Source organism: Equus caballus, chromosome 11, assembly GCF_041296265.1.
Source record: "Equus caballus isolate H_3958 breed thoroughbred chromosome 11, TB-T2T, whole genome shotgun sequence".
NCBI classification, from domain to species: Eukaryota; Metazoa; Chordata; class Mammalia; order Perissodactyla; family Equidae; genus Equus; species Equus caballus.
Window position 1 is genome coordinate 26,452,038 of NC_091694.1, and position 18,524 is coordinate 26,470,561.

At 44.3% G+C, this 18,524-nt stretch overlaps 1 protein-coding gene across 4 annotated transcripts; it reads right to left on the reverse strand.

The window, feature by feature from the left end:
* Positions 1–4,758: 4,758 nt before the first annotated feature.
* Positions 4,759–10,652, reverse strand: ANKRD40CL (ANKRD40 C-terminal like). Of its 4 annotated transcripts, none has more exons than XM_023652766.2 (5): positions 10,550–10,652; positions 9,977–10,109; positions 7,145–7,222; positions 6,100–6,275; positions 4,759–5,090 (listed from the first exon to the last, which is right to left on the reverse strand). In XM_023652766.2, exons 2-5 carry the CDS (start codon positions 10,014–10,016, stop codon positions 4,947–4,949), a joined length of 438 nt encoding a protein of 145 aa, XP_023508534.1. In that variant the 5' UTR covers positions 10,017–10,109; positions 10,550–10,652; the 3' UTR covers positions 4,759–4,946. The 4 variants fall into 4 exon arrangements, with proteins under 4 accessions (XP_023508534.1, XP_023508536.1, XP_023508535.1 ...); XM_023652768.2 differs by having other exon boundaries at positions 4,805–5,090; positions 7,178–7,222; XM_023652767.2 differs by lacking the exon at positions 7,145–7,222 and adding an exon at positions 7,261–7,326 and having other exon boundaries at positions 4,805–5,090.
* Positions 10,653–18,524: the final 7,872 nt, after the last annotated feature.

Here is an 18,524-nt window from a genome sequence, read left to right on the forward strand (position 1 = left end):
ACCCCAGATACCCCAAATTTATCTGGCTCAAGAGGAAATGATTCTTACTAACCATATTAACAAGAATCCAATATAGAGGCCATGTGCTAATAGAAGAAATAACGTTTCTGCTGTGCAGACCAAAAAGTTGTCAGTTGGTTATTGCAGATTTTTCTCTTTGAAAAGCCTTAAGGGGAGCCACTTTTTATTAATCAGAAGATTATTTGATAAGATTACAGTCAGAGAATCTATTGATTTTTTTTAACTTTTTAGTTTGGAAAATTTAAGACATACACAAAAGTAGAACAGTATAATTAACCTCTCTTAAAACCAATCACCAGTAAGGCTCAATGGCCAGTCTTCGTGTGTGTGTGTGTGTGTGTGTGTGTGTGTTTGTGTACATATATTTCCTGCCCCCTATCATTTTCAAGCAAGTCTCAGACATATCATTTAATCTGTAAATACTTAAGCATGTAATCTCTAAAAGATAAGGACTCAAAAACTAGTTCAGTAGTTAAAATAAATTGGATGAACTTTCAGTTGCCCAAAGTCATCAACTGTAGTACTGGTCTGATAGCTTACTTTTCACTGTGCCTCAAAGGGACCAGGTAATTGAGTCTGCTACTTAGGCATCCTCCCCTCTGCAGTGTAGGGAGAGACTATGCATGCGTCATCTCCCTTTATGTGAAGACATATTTTTCCTTCAAACGTCACAATGCATTTATTTTTCAGTTTGGATTAAAACAGCTTTCTTGCCTTCTTGAGCTTCTAAGATTGCCCAGCTTAGGTGTTTACATCTTCTCCTCGTAGACAGCATTACTTACCTGCAGGATCTGTCTAGGTTTTTTCAGTGTAGTGTTGCAGAGGATAACTGACCCTATATCCAAGGTCTACGAACACTTTGATTACATGTGGGTTGACTTCAGCCACCTTCTGATTAAAGTTTCTAGAGAGGTTAAAACTGAACAGTTTAGGATGGAATTTTCTTGAGCTTGCATACATTCTATGACTTTAAAAATGCATTGTAGATGAGCTGTGTGACTATTTTTAAGTATTCTAAAGTGCATGAAACAAACACTTGAATTTATTATGTATCTTTTCTGTGAGATGTTTCTTCATTCAGGGTTTGTTTTCAAGTTTGAGTTCTGATTGAAGTTTAGTTATTTATGAAAGAACCCCAGGCAACTACTTTTTTAAACTTTTGTATTGTAATGCTTGTACATGGTTCAAAAAAACCCAATAGAAATGTTTAGTGATCTGTGTCTCCCTTCTGCTTCTGTCCCTTCTGTTCTTCCTCTCCAGGAGCTACTACTGTTAACAGTGTTCTTCCAAGTGGTGGTTTTTTTTGTGGGGAGCTGGGGGGGTGTAAGCGTATATGTATAGATCTTTTTTATATATGATAGTACGTCATATGTTCTGAATCTTGCTGTTTCACTTAGTATATTTAGAATCATTTATTTTGAGAAATAGGAGATAGCACTTTGAAGTTTAAAATTGTAGTTTTTAAAAGTACATTTCAAGTAAACCAAAGCAGAGAAGTAAATGTAGTTTTCATTGTTGTATCAGATTTTGAATTTCCTCTTTTAAAAATGCAGCTTGAGAGTTTGATAGTTGATCTATTTCTTTCCCTCAGCCATCTCAAGTAGGTCAGTTGTCAACAGCTTTAAGAATGTTTAGGAACAACAGCTTTGGCAAACAACTTGGCATAAATGGCTGTGCCGTAATTTCTCTTGTGGCTATTTCACCCCTAGATAACATACCATAGAGAGAAACTTTTAACATATGTGTACCAGGAGATGGATGTAAAAATGTCATAACAGCATCGTTTGTAATAGGAAGAAAAGGAAACAAAAATAAAAACTGGAAAGATCCCAAATGTCCACCCACAGTCCACTGGATAAATATTGTGGTATATTCCTACAGTGGAATTCCACAGACGTCAGACTGAACTACAGCTACATATGTGAACGTGGTTGAATCTCAACATAATGGTCACAAAAGGAAGTTCCAGAAGAATACATCCACTATGGTTCCATTTCTATGAAGGTCAAAACCAGGCTGTCACATATATATGTGGTAAACAAAAGAAAAGTAAGGAAATGATTAACACAGAATTCAATGTTATCCTTTGCATTGGAGGATGGAGGCAGATGAGAACTGTGGAGGGCAAGGAGGAGCCTTGAGAGGAACTGTTGGTGGTGCTCTGTTGCTAAAGCTGGGTGGGTGGTTTCTTTTTTAAACTATGTTGATGTGCTTTTGTATATATGATGTTTCTTAATAAAATTTAAATTTAAAAAAAGAATGGGAAAAGGTCTTGGTGTAGGTAGTGACTAATAAAGTAGATAAATAAGTATAATGTATTTCATGAAATTAACCCTTCAATGAGTGGCAGATTTAAGAGGTACTGTGCTTTGGATGCCAGCCAAATTTAGGTTCTTAATTGTAGTTCTTTAAAAAGTTAGAAACAGGACCTAAATCTGGGTTTTCTTTGTGATATCTTGTTTTTATCTTGATGTAATTTTCATGTGGGTGTCAGGCCAAAAGCTGATGCTTTTGTACTGCTTGTCTAAGCAGCTTCCAAGGAAGCTTTTCTCAGACTTAGGCCATTCGAGGCTGGGGTGAGAACAGCCAATACTCCTGACCCATGTGTCAGCATGTCCCTCCCTTTGTTCACATTAGATTGTCATGCTAGAGAGGCTGCTGCTACTTTTAGTAGGGTACCTTGAAGTGTTAGGAAAATTTGCCCTTTAGAAGGGAGTGGTTGAAACTTGAAATGTACCTGCAGGTGCATAGAATTCACATAGTTAAGGCCTTTTATCAGCACTGGCCCTCTTAGCACAATCATGCTCCCCAGGTGAGACTTGGACTCCCCCCCCCCACTTCGTGAGCTCAGGGCTTAGCAGTGAGTTCATTCAGCGCATCCCTGAGTGCTACTTTCGGGCCAGGTGCTTTTCTCTGATACCTTGTGTCCAACTGAACAGAGTAGGGGCAGCTCCTTACCCTATTGAAGTCTGCCCTCCCAGCGACTCCCCTTAGGCCTAAGAGTGGTGTAGGAAGGACTTCTGCTCTGAGGAGAGTGGAAGAGGGCAGTGCTGTGAGTTACTAGTCACCCCATTGTAAATGAACATAGGTTGTGAACAACTAAGAATTCTAGATCATTCCATATTTTAACTTAAGTGTGTTCCGGAACTTTTTAGGATTACATTCTGGTACCTGGTTCATTTCAGTGATTTAAAAATATTAAAATGGCATAAAAATCTTTTAGTGAAATTGCACCGTAATCAAATTAATTTTTGCAATCTATGCATGAAGTGAAAACTGCAATAAAAATTACTCTTGAAGCTCTTCAAATTTTTATTCTTCATCTGCAGCCTTAAGACTATTCATGTTATAGAAAGGTTTTCTTTTATTTTTGGCACAGGCTGTGTTTATTAACTTGGAAGGGATATTGAATTTGCTGGTCAACTTTGTGAATTAAGTTGCCCTCATTGATCTTATTGTAATTAACCACTAGGCAACACATGTGTAGGCTGTCAGGATAGTGTAAGCTTTCCTTCCAATAGTAAATTTTTTCAAATTTATTCTATCCATGTTCACTTAAAAACACAACCTAAAAATCTAATTTTTCCACAAATGGTGCTTTGGGGCCATTAACATGACTAACCCTGAGCCCCTTCCGAAATTTTCCTTATTCAAAACAAAAACTGAAAATACCTTAGGGTGGTGGCACTTGGGGACTGACCTCCTGTCATCCCCTATCACAATCCTCTGGCATTGGAACACTGAGCACTAGGTGCAATTGGCTTTCGTTAGAGGCCATGCTGTATTTTAAGAACACATGAATGTGACTTGGATGCTGAGCTTACATTCATGCGAAGGTCGCTTCTACCATAAGAGGCCCATGGATACCTAGCAGATTGCAGATTCGATCTCATAGTCATTACATTCCATGGATGAAATGGTACACACTTCTGCACCTGCCCTATTTAGAACATTTTCTCTTCTTTGAACAATTGGGTGAGAAATGTTCATGTAATGCCTGTGTCCCTTCCTCACCCTTCATCAAAACTGAGCATGGAGAGTTTGGAGATGAGGGGACAGCGGCCTGTTTCATGTGCTGGGGAGACAAGGAAGACACTGATTGCACAGAAGCTCTCTGCTATTTTATCCCTCAGTTCCATAAGAGTTAGAGACAACTACACAGTCTAGGAGTAATGGGTGTGTAAAGAAGTGACAGTGTGGTGTGTGTTAATAAAAGCGTGTAAAGGAGGTCCAGCAGCTACATGAATGCTTCCCAAGTACAAGCACTTGTTAACTAGACGTTAGAGTTGACCTAGAAAGATTCTAGGCAGTGTGGTAGGGAGGCACCTAGTGTGGAATGTGACGACAGCCCACCTTTGAGCTAGTTGTTAGCTTGTCAGCTCTGGTTGGTTTCACCTGAGTAGAGTTCAGTGCTGTGGGCTGTGCCTTGGACATTCTGCAAGTTGTGTGAAAAATAGCCTCAAAGGTAGTTGCTCAAGTCATATAAGTCATGCCATTTTGTAGGTAGATTAAAGGTGTAAATAGGAAATGATAGTATGACATGCATTTAAAAACAAGGAGTACTGGTTGAAGCCCTGTGCCAAGTGGGTCCCGGCCTTCCCAGCTGCATCAGCGCAGCCTCCCCCTCCAGGGTTCATGTGAACAGACCCTGGCCATTTGTCCTGAGCGAGTCCCAGCAGTGCATACCTGTGCCTCGTTAGGGTTGAGGTACAACTGTACAAAATAAACATGCATTGGTAAGTATCATAATACTTTTTTTATAGTTCTATTTGTCAAAGCGCTTTGAATTTACTCTTCTCCCAGCCCAGAGAAGTTGGAGACGAAACAACTTTCTGAGGCACACACAAAAAGTTAGCACACTGGTACATGCATCCAGGCTTCATTGTTTAGAAAATGCTGATTCCAGTCTTTAGTTTCTGGGACTTTTAATAAGTCATCTTTGCAGCGTTACTGTTGTAGCAGGGCTTCTCTATCAGAGACGGTGTGTATTCTATCAATTGAGAGCTCCCAGTTTTCATTAAAATGAGTTCAACTTCCTGCAAGTCCCGTAGTCTTAGAATGTCTTTGTCCTTAATATGGAGAAAAAATTGTACTGGTTTATAAATACCACATGAAGTTATTAAGATAAAAGCTTTAATAATATTGGCCAGGATCTTGGGTTCTTGCCTAAACTCATAAGATATTTCTGCATTGTTTTCTCTATTTATGATAAAACTGAGTAAATACTTGAGACCTTTTTTCTTTTTTTGGTCCCATTTGCAGGGACCAAAGGGGACTATAGTCCCAATTTGGTGCGTCTCAAGAAAAAACATTAGGTCAGGGCTTTTTTTTTAAGGTATCTAGAAAGTGTGATCATCCTGTCACTTACTGTTAGTTTACAAAGAAGATAGCTAGCCAAGACACCAATAAGAATTGCTAAAGGGGGGCTGGTTTGGATCCTGGGCACAGACCTAGCACCACTCATCAAGCCATGCTGAGGCAGCGTCCCACATAGCACAACTAGGAGGACCCACAACTGAAAATATATATGACTGTGTACCGGGGGGCTTTGGGGGAAAAAAGGAAAAATCTTTAAAAAAAAATTGCTAAAGGCATTTAGAAAGCTTTCTTTTTTTTAAGCCCAAAGAAATGAGATTTTTCTCCTGGCATTAAAAACTGAGGTCTGTATGTTGAATCTGGAAAGTACATAAAAATGCAAAATTTTATTTCCTGAGATTGCAAAGGCCAACTTGCTAAGCAAGTAAGAATGGGTTTGTGTTTTCTGTTCTGGGAGCCATGCCACCTATTGTTAACCAGTCAGTTTTGCAGAGGTTGGAGGGGCCATGTGTTTTGAACTAGAGTTTTAAATTTGGGCATTTGTGATAATTCAGGGAATTTCAAGGGGGGATGAATTGTGTGCGTCTGTAGAAGCACCAGAAATTACCTAGCTACCATATTGGACCATCCTGCAGTGAGAATTTACAATGTCTTGAATTTTGTTTTTATATTAGAAATGCAAAAGCTAAATGCTTGGCTTTACAGAATATAACTTTACCCACCTTAGAGCCCGGTCTGCATTTAGAAACTTGGATACTCTACCTTTCTGAGCAGTGTGTTTGGTAGCTTTCTGATCTTCTCCACTTGATCGGGGTTTATCCCCAGTTCACAGCAGCTCACTTGCAGCAGATTTTGATAACTCAGCTCCTGTCTGTTCAGTTCAACTTCAATAAAGTCATTTTCTTTGGGGCTCTGAATTCTGACTTTCAGCACCAGCTCTACATCACACGCAAATTCATTTGTAAAAGAAACAAAATACCTGTTTTAAAGCCTTTCAACACTGCCAGTTATTACAGTATAGATAATCCCAAGATGAACAGTTATTACCCAATCATCAAGTACATATCCCAACAACTGAATTATAAGTAGGGAGCTTTTATTGGCATATATAAACTTTGAATTATCTGAGGCTTTTCTTAGTATGTTGGGCAAGCTCTGGGATATATGCCCCATTGTACCCACTGCAAACAAAAAGCTTGCAGTTTGAAACCAGGCTAAGATTTTGACTATGCAGTGGATATTTAAATACATCGCCCAAGGGGGCCGGCCCCATGGCTGAGTGGTTAAGTTCACGTGCTCCACTTCAGCAGCCCAGCGTTTTGCTGGTTCGGATCCTGGGTGCAGACATGGCACCACTCAGCAAGCCATGCAGAGATGGCATCCCACATGCCACAACTGAAAATATACAACTATGTACGGGGGGGGGGGGGTGGCTTTGGGGAGAAAAAGGAAAAAAAAATCTTTAAATACATCGCCCTTGGGCAACACATGGGAGTTGTTTGTACCATGTTGGTTATTTGGAAAGCTTCAAGGAGATGTGTAGCCCTGGGGCTCTGTATCCTTGAGAAGCCATTGTGCAGAGGTGCAAATCCTTCTGTGTGACTCCTACCACACCCCCATGCCCCACCCCAGGACTTCAAGGTAAGAGGTAGGCCCTGAGAAATAGGATAATTCTACCCTCTTTTGGAGCAGTGGTATTGAGAGTCTTAAAACTTACTGTCCTAGGAAGGGGCAGTATTGACTGGAGGCAGAGGAAACCAAAGAGTGAGTTCGGCTTTGCAATGTGATCTAGGGGCTGAGTCCTCACCTAGACAGGTATGGTTAGGTTTGGCATCATCACCTGGGTCAGTTGGCAGTGGTGGATTTGGGCCTTGTTTATTTTCACCTGAGAAAGGATTAGAGAAAGTTGAGAAACATCAGCACCTTGGCGCTTGGCTCTCTGCCAGTTAGGGGACGCTGGTGCCCCATCTCCACTTCCTGCTCCTCCTCCTGAAGGGAAAAACCAGTCCCAGAATGGGTAGTAATTAGGTTTAGACGTGAAGAATAATTTTCCTTAATCACCACCCAAATCGTGAGAAGGGGCTGAGGCAGTATTTTTAAGTGGTACGTTATCTGGGGAAGAAATATTTATGATCTGTGTGCTTAACTCAAGTTTCTGCTTAAATGTTTTCAGCACTGAGTGCTCTGTGTCTCCAGTTTTCTGGCAGAGTTATACAGTCAGAACGGTCCCCTTATAAGGAGAGGTTTTCTCAGCCAGAGGGAAGAGAGAGGAGTGGACGTTACAGAGTACTTTCCAGGGGGCCGGCCTTGTACATGCACCCTTGTACATGCTTACACCATCTATCCTGCCTGTGGAAAGCCTGCTCTGCACCAGGCACTGTGCTAAACCCTGGGGAGATGAGTAAAACAACCACAAAAACCAGAGTAGTCTCTGTCCTGGCCTTTATAAGTTAGCAGGAAAGAGAGATTAATCAAGTGACCTCAAGTAAATGTGAAAGCACCATTGTGGGCGTGCTGAGGATGAAATACACAACAGGACAGCATGGAAGGAGGTCAAGGACGTTCTCCCTGAAGGCTGGGCATTTGAGCTGACATCTGAAGGGTGAGCAGGCATTTCTAGATCCAGAGGGAAGAAAGGGAGAAGATCTTTCCAGGACCCAGAACAGTAGAAGGCCCTGTGTGGGGAGGGAGTGGAGCTTTTGAGAAAAGAAAAGCAATTGAGTATGGCTGCGGGGCAGAAAGCATGGAGGGACAGTGAGACCAGGCAGGCGAGGCCGGCGACGGAGAGACCATGGGATTATGGACGTGTACCCCTGTGTTGTCCATTTCGGTAGCCACTAGTCACATGAAACGAGACATGCTCTAAGTATGAAAGAAACACTGGATTTCAAAGACTTGTGGGAAAAATTTCATTGAAGTAAAACATTTCATTAATTTTTAAATATTGGTTATATGTTGAACTAATTTGATATATGAGTGAAGTAAATAAAATTTATTTTGCCCATTTACTCTTTTTAAATGTGGCTACTAGAAAATTTTAAATTACATATGTGGCTTACATTATACTTTTATTGGACAGCACTGGTCTAGGTGAAAGATTTTTGTCTTTATTCTGGAACAACAACAAGCCATTAGACAGTTTTCAGCTGTCATAATCAGACTTGAATTTTGGAAAAAAAGACAAATAGAAACCTCACTGTCCTCAAAAGAATCCTATGGGGTGTAGACATTATTGCCATTTTCAGACAAGAAAACAGGCTGAATGGTGAAGTAATTTGCTTGAGTTTGCTCCGTTAGTGAACAGCAGGACCTGGGGAGTGGAGCCCAGTGCAGAAGGAAAATGTGCAAAACGACTTCCCACAAGCTGCACCCCTAACTCGGGGCAGATGGGCCACCCCTCAGGAATTGCGACCTCCCCACCTGAACACACTGGTACCTGGTTGGGGGGTGAGAGGTCCCCGCCTCCTCTCTGCCCAATTGCCCTCAGAACATGCCCTGTCTTCCCCATCTCAGATCGCAACTTGTAGGCATCAGTCCCCACCAGGGGCCGAGGGTGACAGCAGAATGAGGGACTCGGGGGGAGGTTATAGCGGTGGTGGGGTGGGAAGGGGACAGTGGGCTGGGAGTGGCACCACACACGTGAGCCAAGGCTGCAAGCTCCCAATCCCCTAGCACGTGCTCCATTGTCCCATCTAACTTCACTTACAAAACAAAGATAAAATTACTAAAAATTTCAAACCAGCAAGCACAGAGCATTTAATCTCAAGTGTGGGGCCTTTCTGAATGCAGGATCCTGCGCAACTGCTCTGATGGCAGGCCCATGAAGCCGGTCCTGCTTAGGGCTCAAATCATGCTTTTTCCACACTGCCAAATGCCTCCTGCCCAGCTCAGCCCCCACCCAGGACAGAATGTCCCTCCCCTTAGTGCACAGTCTCATTTTCGCTCTTCCACTCTCACTGAGGGCCCTAGAGGGAGCTTAGCGCTGGGGTCTGGAGGGCTGAGGCCCCTCTCCCGGGCAGCCCGTGTAGCAGCTTGTCCTCAGCACCCCAGAGACAGCATATTTGAACCTAGACGATGCCTTCTCCATGTCTCCACTACTCATCCAACACAGAGCTCAAGAACTTTCCCCAGCCTGGCCTACCATGTTTAAAAGCATCTTATTTTCTGATTAGTTTGTCAGATTCAGATACCCTGTGGCTAGACAGGGTCTCGTAGAGGTCAGAAAGCACGCCCTTTGAAATCAGGCAGATTTGGGTCTGAATTTTTCCTCTGCTGTTTGGTAGCTGTGACACCTTGGACAAGTTATTTAACCTCTCTGAGCCTCAGTTTTCTGCTCTGGAAATGGGATTAACAATCTCTACCCCACAAGGTTGTAAGAAGCAAATGAGACAGTGCACAGAAAGCCCAACTACTGGCACGTAGCCGGCAATTGCAGGCCGCTATTATTTACTAGCTGTTGATACTTGTTTCCCCCTGAAAGGACCCTTGGTCGACTCGCCCTGCTCTTGACCACACCACTGGCAGAGTAGGGGAGGGCCACAGACCCCTTGGCTGCAGCATCGCCCCTGTATCTCCCTTCCTCAGGCCCCTCCCCAATCCTCCTTGAGGACCATGTTGGAAACAGGACTTCCAGACTCACCTGCGGGCTCATCCCTCATGTCCTGTTGGGGTTCAGCCATGGTTCAGCTCTGTCGTGTCAGATCAGCAGCCTTCTCACACTTATGCATGAGCTCCCGATCGGTTAAGAAGCACTTTCTAAAGCCTCAGTGCATCTGCAGTGACACAAGAAGTTCTTCTCATTAGCTGGTGAGATAGGGCATTTTATAGATAGGCAAACTAAGGCTCAGGTATGTCGCATGACTTGCACAGGATGCCGCGAGTGAAGGAAGGGACTGAAATTCAAGGCTCCCTCCTCCCTCCTCAGGCCATGTCCACTGGGAGACAGTCTAGGCTCATAGTGCTCCCCAAGGGAATGGCGCCCCTAGGAGGGGAGGGCTGGGAGGCACAGCCAGCGGCACCCAGCCATACCCCAGCTGGGGGTCAGCCCTCCTTGGAAAAGGTTAGCAGTTGCTACCTCATGGATAAGAAAAGCCAGACCCCTAGTATCCCTGATTGCACAGGCTCCCCTCCTCCCCAGTTCTCTCTCCCTTTCTCCCAGCCCCTTCCTCAGTAGCTGTGCGTGACAAGAAAGCAGGAAGGCCCTGGCCCATACCTGGGGAGACTCAGCCTTGGCGAGGATCCTGGATTCCCTGATTCCAAACATCAAAATGGAGGCGGCAAGGGCTGGAGCAGGAGGTTCATTGAAGGGTGGGTGGGGCTGGGCAAAGTCCTGGGCAGGGCTGCTGCCTCAAAGGCCGGCTGAGGATAGGAACCTGCGTGTTTGGAGGTGACTCGCATTTCACTTAACCCTCCAGGGACAGAGGACAGCAAAAGGACAGGCCATCAAGGTGGGCCTCAGCATCAGAGTTGTAGGGAACCACGGAGATCGTAGCCCACAGGCTCTCAAATTTAGCTGTGTGTTGGAATGACCTGGGAAGCCTTAAAACCCGCGAGTGTCTGGGCCCCACTCCCCAGCCAGCTCATTTTAACGTGTGGCCAAAGTTGAGAACCACTCATCTGGCCAAACTGCTTAAGGTGTAAATGGGGAAACAGAGGCCCAAGAAAGGGAAATACTCGCCCACAGTCACATGGGCAGCCCCGCACAGGCCTGGGGCTAGATCTGGGCCGCTTGGTTGCCAGCCTGCTGCCACCTCCCCAATATGCGCTGCAGCGCCTTTCTGCCAAGAATGGAGGAAGGGGGCCCCCTGTAGAGAGGAGGAAGCAGTGGGGATCCACCTGGCCTGACCTCCTAAGAATGGGGAAGAAAATGAACTGTGGCCAGCCTGGCCGCCAGGGTGTGGTCAGCCATAAACCCAGCCATCCTGCACCTCCTCACCCGAGCGGAGAGGCCTCAAGGCGCAGAGGGACTGGAGATGACAAGGCTTTCGCGTTGACAGGGAGCCTTCGTCCATTTCCACTTCACTCCCCTGCTCTGTCCATTCATTCACTCACTCCCCACTCACTGATTCATTCACTCAACAGTACTCACTTGTTCTTGTTTTTCTCTCTCTCTTTTTTTTTTCTGGCCTGGGATACAATTCAGGATCATGCATTGCATTTAATTTTCACGTTTCATAAATTTCTTTAATCCAGAAGAATTCTTCAGCCTTTCTTTGTTTTTCATGACATTGAGATTTTTGGAGTCCAAGCCAGTAATTTTGTCTTTTGTCCCTCAGTTGGTTTCGTCTGATGTTTCCTTGTGATTAGGTTCAGATTATGCACTTTGGCAGGAATACCACAGAAGTGACGCTGGGTTTGCCTTAGTGCGTGGTGTTGGGAGGCATCTGTGGGTTTGGACCACTTTAGGGGATGGGAACTTTATTCACTCGTGGAAGGAGGTGTCTGCCAGATTTTTCCATTGTAAAGTTTGTCTTTCTCCCTTTGTAATTAATATGTAGTTTATGGGGAGATATTATGAAACCGTGCAGATGCGCTGTTCTTCAAATCTTCACCGTTTAGTTTTTAGAATCTGTTGAAGATTTTGGCTTGAATCAGTTGTTACTATGATGAGTGCAAAATGGTGATTCTCTAATTCCATTATTCTTTCTACACTCATTATTTGGTATTCTACTGTAAGAAAGAGCTTTTCTTCTCATTCATTCATCTATTATCAGTTTGGACCCATGGATTCTTATTTTATTCAATGAGTTGTAATTCATTACTATCATTACTAATTTTGGTGTTCAAACTATTCCAACTTTGTACAGTATCTGCTACAGCTGTTTCCCATATCCTGTGACATATCTCCGTCATTTTATGAGCACATTCTTACTTTCTGGCACATCAAGATGTTCTAGGCTCAGGGCTGGCCCCGTGGCCAAATGGTTAGGTTCGCGCACTCCGCTGCGGCAGCCCAGGGTTTCGCTGGTTCAGATCCTGGGTGCGGACGTGGTACTGCTCATCAGGCTGCGCTGAGGCAGCGTCCCATATGCTACGGCTAGAAGGACCCACAACTGAAAGTACACAGCTAGGTACCAGGGGGCTTTGGGGAGAAAAGGGAAAAAATTTAAAAAATCTTAAAAAAAAAAGATGTTCTGGGCTCAACTTGTATTTTCCCTGCCCTAACCCCAGAATCAGTGATTTCTCCATGGAGCCAGGTTCCTGTCAGTGGAGAACGGGTATACTCGTTCCTACAGGGATGTCAAGAAGAATGCTGCTTGGCCCTTCCAGTGGACAGAACTAGGAACACACATACTCACATGCACATACACACATACACACATTTATCTATTTCTGCATATATATATTTAAGACCACACGTTCATACTGATACTTCCAATTCCATCCCCAAGCCACAGGGCTCTCCCAAGCTTTCTTCAATTCCATATTGTAACTCTCTTCTCCAACAGTGGGGAATCTGGTTCCTAACATCTTTAATATATTTACTCATTTGCTCCATTCTACAACACACAGAAAGTAGTTCCAGAATTGCTCATTTGAAATACCCTTAGGTTCATTGCTTGTGTTTGCATTTTAGGATTCTTCTCAATCCTCGTTGATATTTTTCTGAGTATATAAAACACTAACATGGTTCTAAGAGTCAAAACTGCACAAAAATTTATATTTTGAGAAGTGTTATTCAACCCTCCAGCCCTTCCATTTTGCTTTCTTCTATCCCCTGTAGGAAACTGATCTCCTTAGTTTCTAACTTATCCTTCCTATGTTTCTTTTTGCAAAATTAAACAGATAGATGTATATTTTCTTTTTCTTTAAAGATTTTATTTTTCCTTTTTCTCCCCGAAGCTCCCCAGTACATAGTTGTATATTTTTAGTTGTGGGTCCTTCTAGTCATGGCATGTGGGATGCTGCCTCAGCGTGGCTTGATGAGTGGTGCCACGTCTGTGCCTAGGATCCGAACCAGCGAAACCCTGGGCCACTGCAGCAGAGCACACAAACTTAACCACTCGGCCACAGGGCCAGCCCCAGATATATATTTTCTTATTATTCTGTTCTCACAGAAAAGATAGTACATGTATTCTCTTCTACTTTGCCTTTGTTTCACTAAAAAATATATCCTGGAAATTATTCCATATCAGTTCATAGAGATTTTTCTCACTCCGCCCCCACAGTAGTGTGAGTATCCTGTAGTTTATGCAACAAGATGCTTGTGTACAGGTATTCAGTACGTTTCCAGTATTTTGCAATTATAAACAATGCTGCTCCAATTAGTAATCTTGTGCCTGTGTATTTTTTTTATTGTTGGAAGTATATATTCTGGCTAAATTCCTAGAAGTTGGATTGGTGGGTCAAAAAGTAAATGCATGTGTAGTTTTGTTAGCTAGTGCCAAATTTCCCTCCATACGTGTTTAACCATTTCCCATCCCACTGGCATATACGAGAATGCTTGTTTCCCCACAGCCTCGCCAATAGTGAGTTGTCAAGCTTTGAAATAGTAAGAGATGGCACGTTAAAATGTAGATTTTACTGTTATTGAGCTGTGACGAAGCCAACAGATCAGGAGACAACTGACCTTGAAAAGATAGTTTGTGACTCACAGTTCCCAAGGCAGGAGGTAGGGGGCATGGCATGCCACCCAGGGCCACACAGAGGAGCACCGGGGTTGGTCAGGAGACAGATGGAGGGGAAAATGTGGACGAGAGCCTTTATTTTATGGAAAGAATGGATGAGACAGGGTAAGCAGGCTAAGCGAGTTTAGGATTGTCTAGTTTGAATAATTTCACTGGGCTCTGTGGTGTAGGGGCTGCCCCTAGTTGTCTGGTACCTGGCCCTGGGGTTGATTAGGGCAGGTGGATAGTGGCCCAGAGTGTATGAGCTTTATATCCTGCCATGTTTGAATTCTTTTATTGTTTTAGCTTTATCATTTAGTAGGTCTTTTTAATTGTTGCGAGGTAATTTTTTTTTTTTTTATTGCTGAGGAAGATTCACCCTGAGCTGACATCTGTTGCCAATCTTCCTCTTTTTTTGCTTGAGGAAGATTAGCCCTGAGCTAACATCTGTGCCAGTCTTCCTCTACTTTTTATATGTGAGTTGCTGCCACAGTGTTGACTGACAAGTGGTGCTGGTCCACACCTGGGATCCAAACCTGCCAACCCAGGCTGCCGAAGCAGACTGTGCTGAATTTAACCACTATGCCACAGGGCTGGCCCCCTGAACTTCCTTTTTGACTGAACAATTCATGGTGGGTATTTTTCCGTGTTGCGTTATACCAGGGTTTCTCAGCTTTGGCACTGTTGATATTTGGGGCTGGATCATCCCTTGTCAGGGGCAGTCCTGGGTACTGAAGGATGTTGAGCAGCATCCCTGGCCTCCACCCACCAGATGCCAGTAGTGCACCTCCACCGTATGGTAATCAAAAAGGTCTCCAGATGTTGTCCAGTGTCCCCTGGGAGGCTAATTTGCCCCCACTGGAGAGCAACAGATTTATACAGACCTACCTTTTTTATTGGCTGCCTCAGAGTATCCCAGAGTGCGGCTGTGGAATCTTTTCGCTAATTGCTTATTGACACACAGTTGCTTCCAGTCTCTTGCGAGGGGCCTACCCAAACACTTGCATAAGTGTTTCTACAGGACACTTCCTAGAAGTGGGATCGCAGGGCGGACGATTGTACCGATCTTGGCCGCTACTGACGGGGCCCGGTGGAGCCCAGTTCACTCCATGCTGGACGGCAGTGGGAATTAATCTTTTCCATCTTGCCAGTCTGATGCTGTTTGTAAGCAACGTCACTTCTTATTTCGTTCTCTTGTACAATTGTATTAACATTTCTAGGAAAATGGTAGATAACAGTAGTGATCTTGAGGAGCCCCCTTCTTGGCTCTGACTTCAGCAGTGTGCTTGGAAAAACTGTGATCCCATAGACAGCTGTCTGTACATCTCACGTCTATATGTAAACTCACTTTCCAAATGCTCTGCACTGGGGGGGGGGGGGGGTCTTCATGTTCTTTTTGAACACAAGGTTGTTTAGGAGAGAGCTTTAAAGTTTCTAAGTGGTGGGGGGATTTCATTTCTAGCTTTATTATTTCTTTCTAATTTTTCAATTGTAGTAGAAAAAAATGGGGCTTGTAGGTGCTATTTCTTCTGGAATTTACTGAGATTTCTTTTGCAGCCCAAGTCAATTTTTGCAAATGTTTATAAATATTACATTACTACCAGGATGTGAGCCACAGCACAGCAGAGATTCTCCCCAGCTCCCCGCTGTGTCCCCAGGGCTTTGAATGAACCCGGCACACGGTTGGTACTCAGTGTAAATTTGTTGAAGAGAGGAGTGGATGCGTGGCCCTTGGACAGGTGTGTTCATTGTCTGTAATGCACAACTTCTGAGAAACAGGATTTTCTTGGTTTTTCAAATATCTGGTTTGTTAAGGGCTGAGAGGTGTTTCCACTTGTCTGTTTTTCCATGCATTTCCTAAAGTTTTTGCCTTATATATGTTTTTAAAAGAACAGCTTTATTAAAATATAATTCACATCATAAAGTTTACCAATTTTAAAGTGTACAATTTCGTGGTTTTAGTATATTCACAAGGTTGTGCAATATTCAATCGCCACTATCTTATTTCAGAACATTTTCATCACCACGAAAAGAAAGCCCGTACCCAGCAGCAGTCACTTCTCGTTCCCCCTGGTCTAGCCTGTGGCAACCACTAATATACTTTCTGTCTCTATGGATTTGCCTATTCTGGACATTTCTTATCAATGGAGTCATGCAATACGTGGCCTTTTGTGTCTGGTTCCTTTCGCTTAGCATGTTTTCAAGGTTCATCCATGTTGTAGCCTGTATTATACTACATTCCTTTTTATTGTTGAATAATATTCCATTGCACGAGTCTGCTGCATTTTATTTATCCATTCATCAGTTGATGGACATTTGGGTCGTTTGCACGGTTTGGCTGTTATGAATAATGCTGCCATGAACATTCTTGTACAAGTTTCTTTGTGGACATATGTTTTTTTAATTTCTCTTAAGTGTGTATAGGAGTGGAATTGCCAGGTCATAGGATAACTATATGTTTAACATCTGAGTTATCGTCAAACTGTTCTCCAGAGCGGCTGCAGCGTTTTACAATCCCACTAACAAGGTCAAAGGGTTCCGATTTATCCACAGCCTTGTCCATACTTGTTAGGACCTGTTTTTTAATTTTAGCCATCCTCGTAGGTGTGAAGTGGTATCTCATCGTGGTTTTGAATTTCCCTAATGACTAATGATATTGGGCATCTTTTCATGTGCTTATTGGCCATTTGTGTATCTTCTTTGGAGAAATGTTTATTAAAATCCTTTGCTCATTTTTAAATTGGGTTGTCTTTTTATTGTTGAGTTGTAAGAGATTTTTGACGTGTTTTGATACAAGTCTCTTATCAGATACATGATTTGTAAATATCTTCTCCCATTCTATGGGTTGTCTTTTCACTTTCGTGATGTACAGGTTTTTATATTATGTTATTTGGTGCACATTTTGTCTTCTGGGGTCTTGTCCCCCTCAGCATTATAAAGAGATCTGCTTTGTTCCATGTAATTCTTTCTGAGTTGAACTCGGCTTTGATCTTCAGCTCATGACCTCGTTTTCCTTTTGGTTTGCCTGTGCTTGTGTATCTTTGCCCATTTTTAAAGTGGATACCATTCTTTTCAGGTGTCTCTTCTAAGCATATGGTCAGCGCTCAACGAAGGGCCATTGCCTTCCTCCTCTCTGTCCTCACAGAATGCCCCTCCGCAGACCGGGCCCCCCTGGAGTAGCCACTGCAGTCTCAGGGCTGAGCTCCTGAGTCCAGACCCCACATCGCAACCTGCGACCTCTGCCAGCCCCGCCTCTGAGCCGCGCCCGCCCCTTCCCCCTCCTCTCATTCAAGGCCATTGGCGGAGCGGGCAGAGCCTTCGAGCTGCCATTCTCCTCATGTCCACCAGGGGCCGCCCTGCTCCTTCCTGAGTTCCCTCCAAGAACCTGCGCTGTGATAAACCTCCTCCCTCCCGGTAGTCCGTCTCTCCCAACACCACCTTCGGATTTAAAGCCCCAGAGCAGCATTCTCGGTTATCCAAGGAACTCATCTGTGCAGCCACTGCGACTAAAGCCGTCCTGTGGGAGATCAGCCCAGTGTGTCCTGGCACTCCCTTTCAATGCCTCTGTGCCTCAGTTTCCTCATCTGTAGAATGGGAATAATTTCCCAAATTAGTATATAGTGTTTAGCATGGTGCCTGGTACACAGCCGGTGCCTAATGAAAGCAAGCCACTTTACCAAGGCTTCAAACTCCTACTAATGTCTCTCTCCACAACTCTCCCTAAAGCTCTCCAGGCCACGAGCAGACCTGCCTACCCTTTGTTCTCTTGGGTAAAGACCGTGGTGGGCTTCTTTGGGGTGGGATACTTTGTAGCAGGTACAAACTTTGCAGGACACAAAATCAGATATGTGAACATCTTTGTTTTCCATAACTGACTCTAATTTCCGTTTCAATTTCCCATGTTGCATGATGTAGAAACGTTTTCTTAAAGAATTCAGGGTTTCCTCAGTCAATTCTGTTTTTGCCTCCTCTCCCTGGGGTTCCAGCTAGTGCTGTCAGTAGGGAGAGGGCTTCTGATCTTGGTCATTCTCATTTTCTCTGCTGGCATCTGTAAAGATGGCCCCTGGCTCCACTGGCCGTCACTTGCTGGTGTCTGTCCATGCCGGCATCCACCCCTGCCCGCATTCACCAAGAGGGCCCATGGTCCCTCCAGCCTCCTTTGTCACTGTATCATCCTGACCCTAGCCTCTTCTGGCCCCAGAACCCTGTCTCAGCCACTCCTGTGGAACCTGGGGGAGGGGGCAGCATCAGGCCCTCTCTGTCCAGACGAGCCACACCACCACATCTGCTTACCTATAAAAACATGTAGGGTGTCCTGAGAGAGTGGCACCTCCAGGCCCCCCACCCAGGAGGTAGGCTCCTCTCCTCCCTGAGCTCTGTGGCACCCCTGCTCCGGCCTGGAGAATGGGAGGGAGTGGTGGGAAGAGAATGCTCTGGGATGGGTAGTATTTTTACTGAGGCAAGGACCTCAGCTTTGAAGCTCAATATTCGAGACCTAGCTCCTTTAGCTTCTCTCCATTTCATCTGGAACAGCCCTGCCCTGGAGCCGCCCTTGCTGTCCTCTGCGTTGGGGCGGGTGGT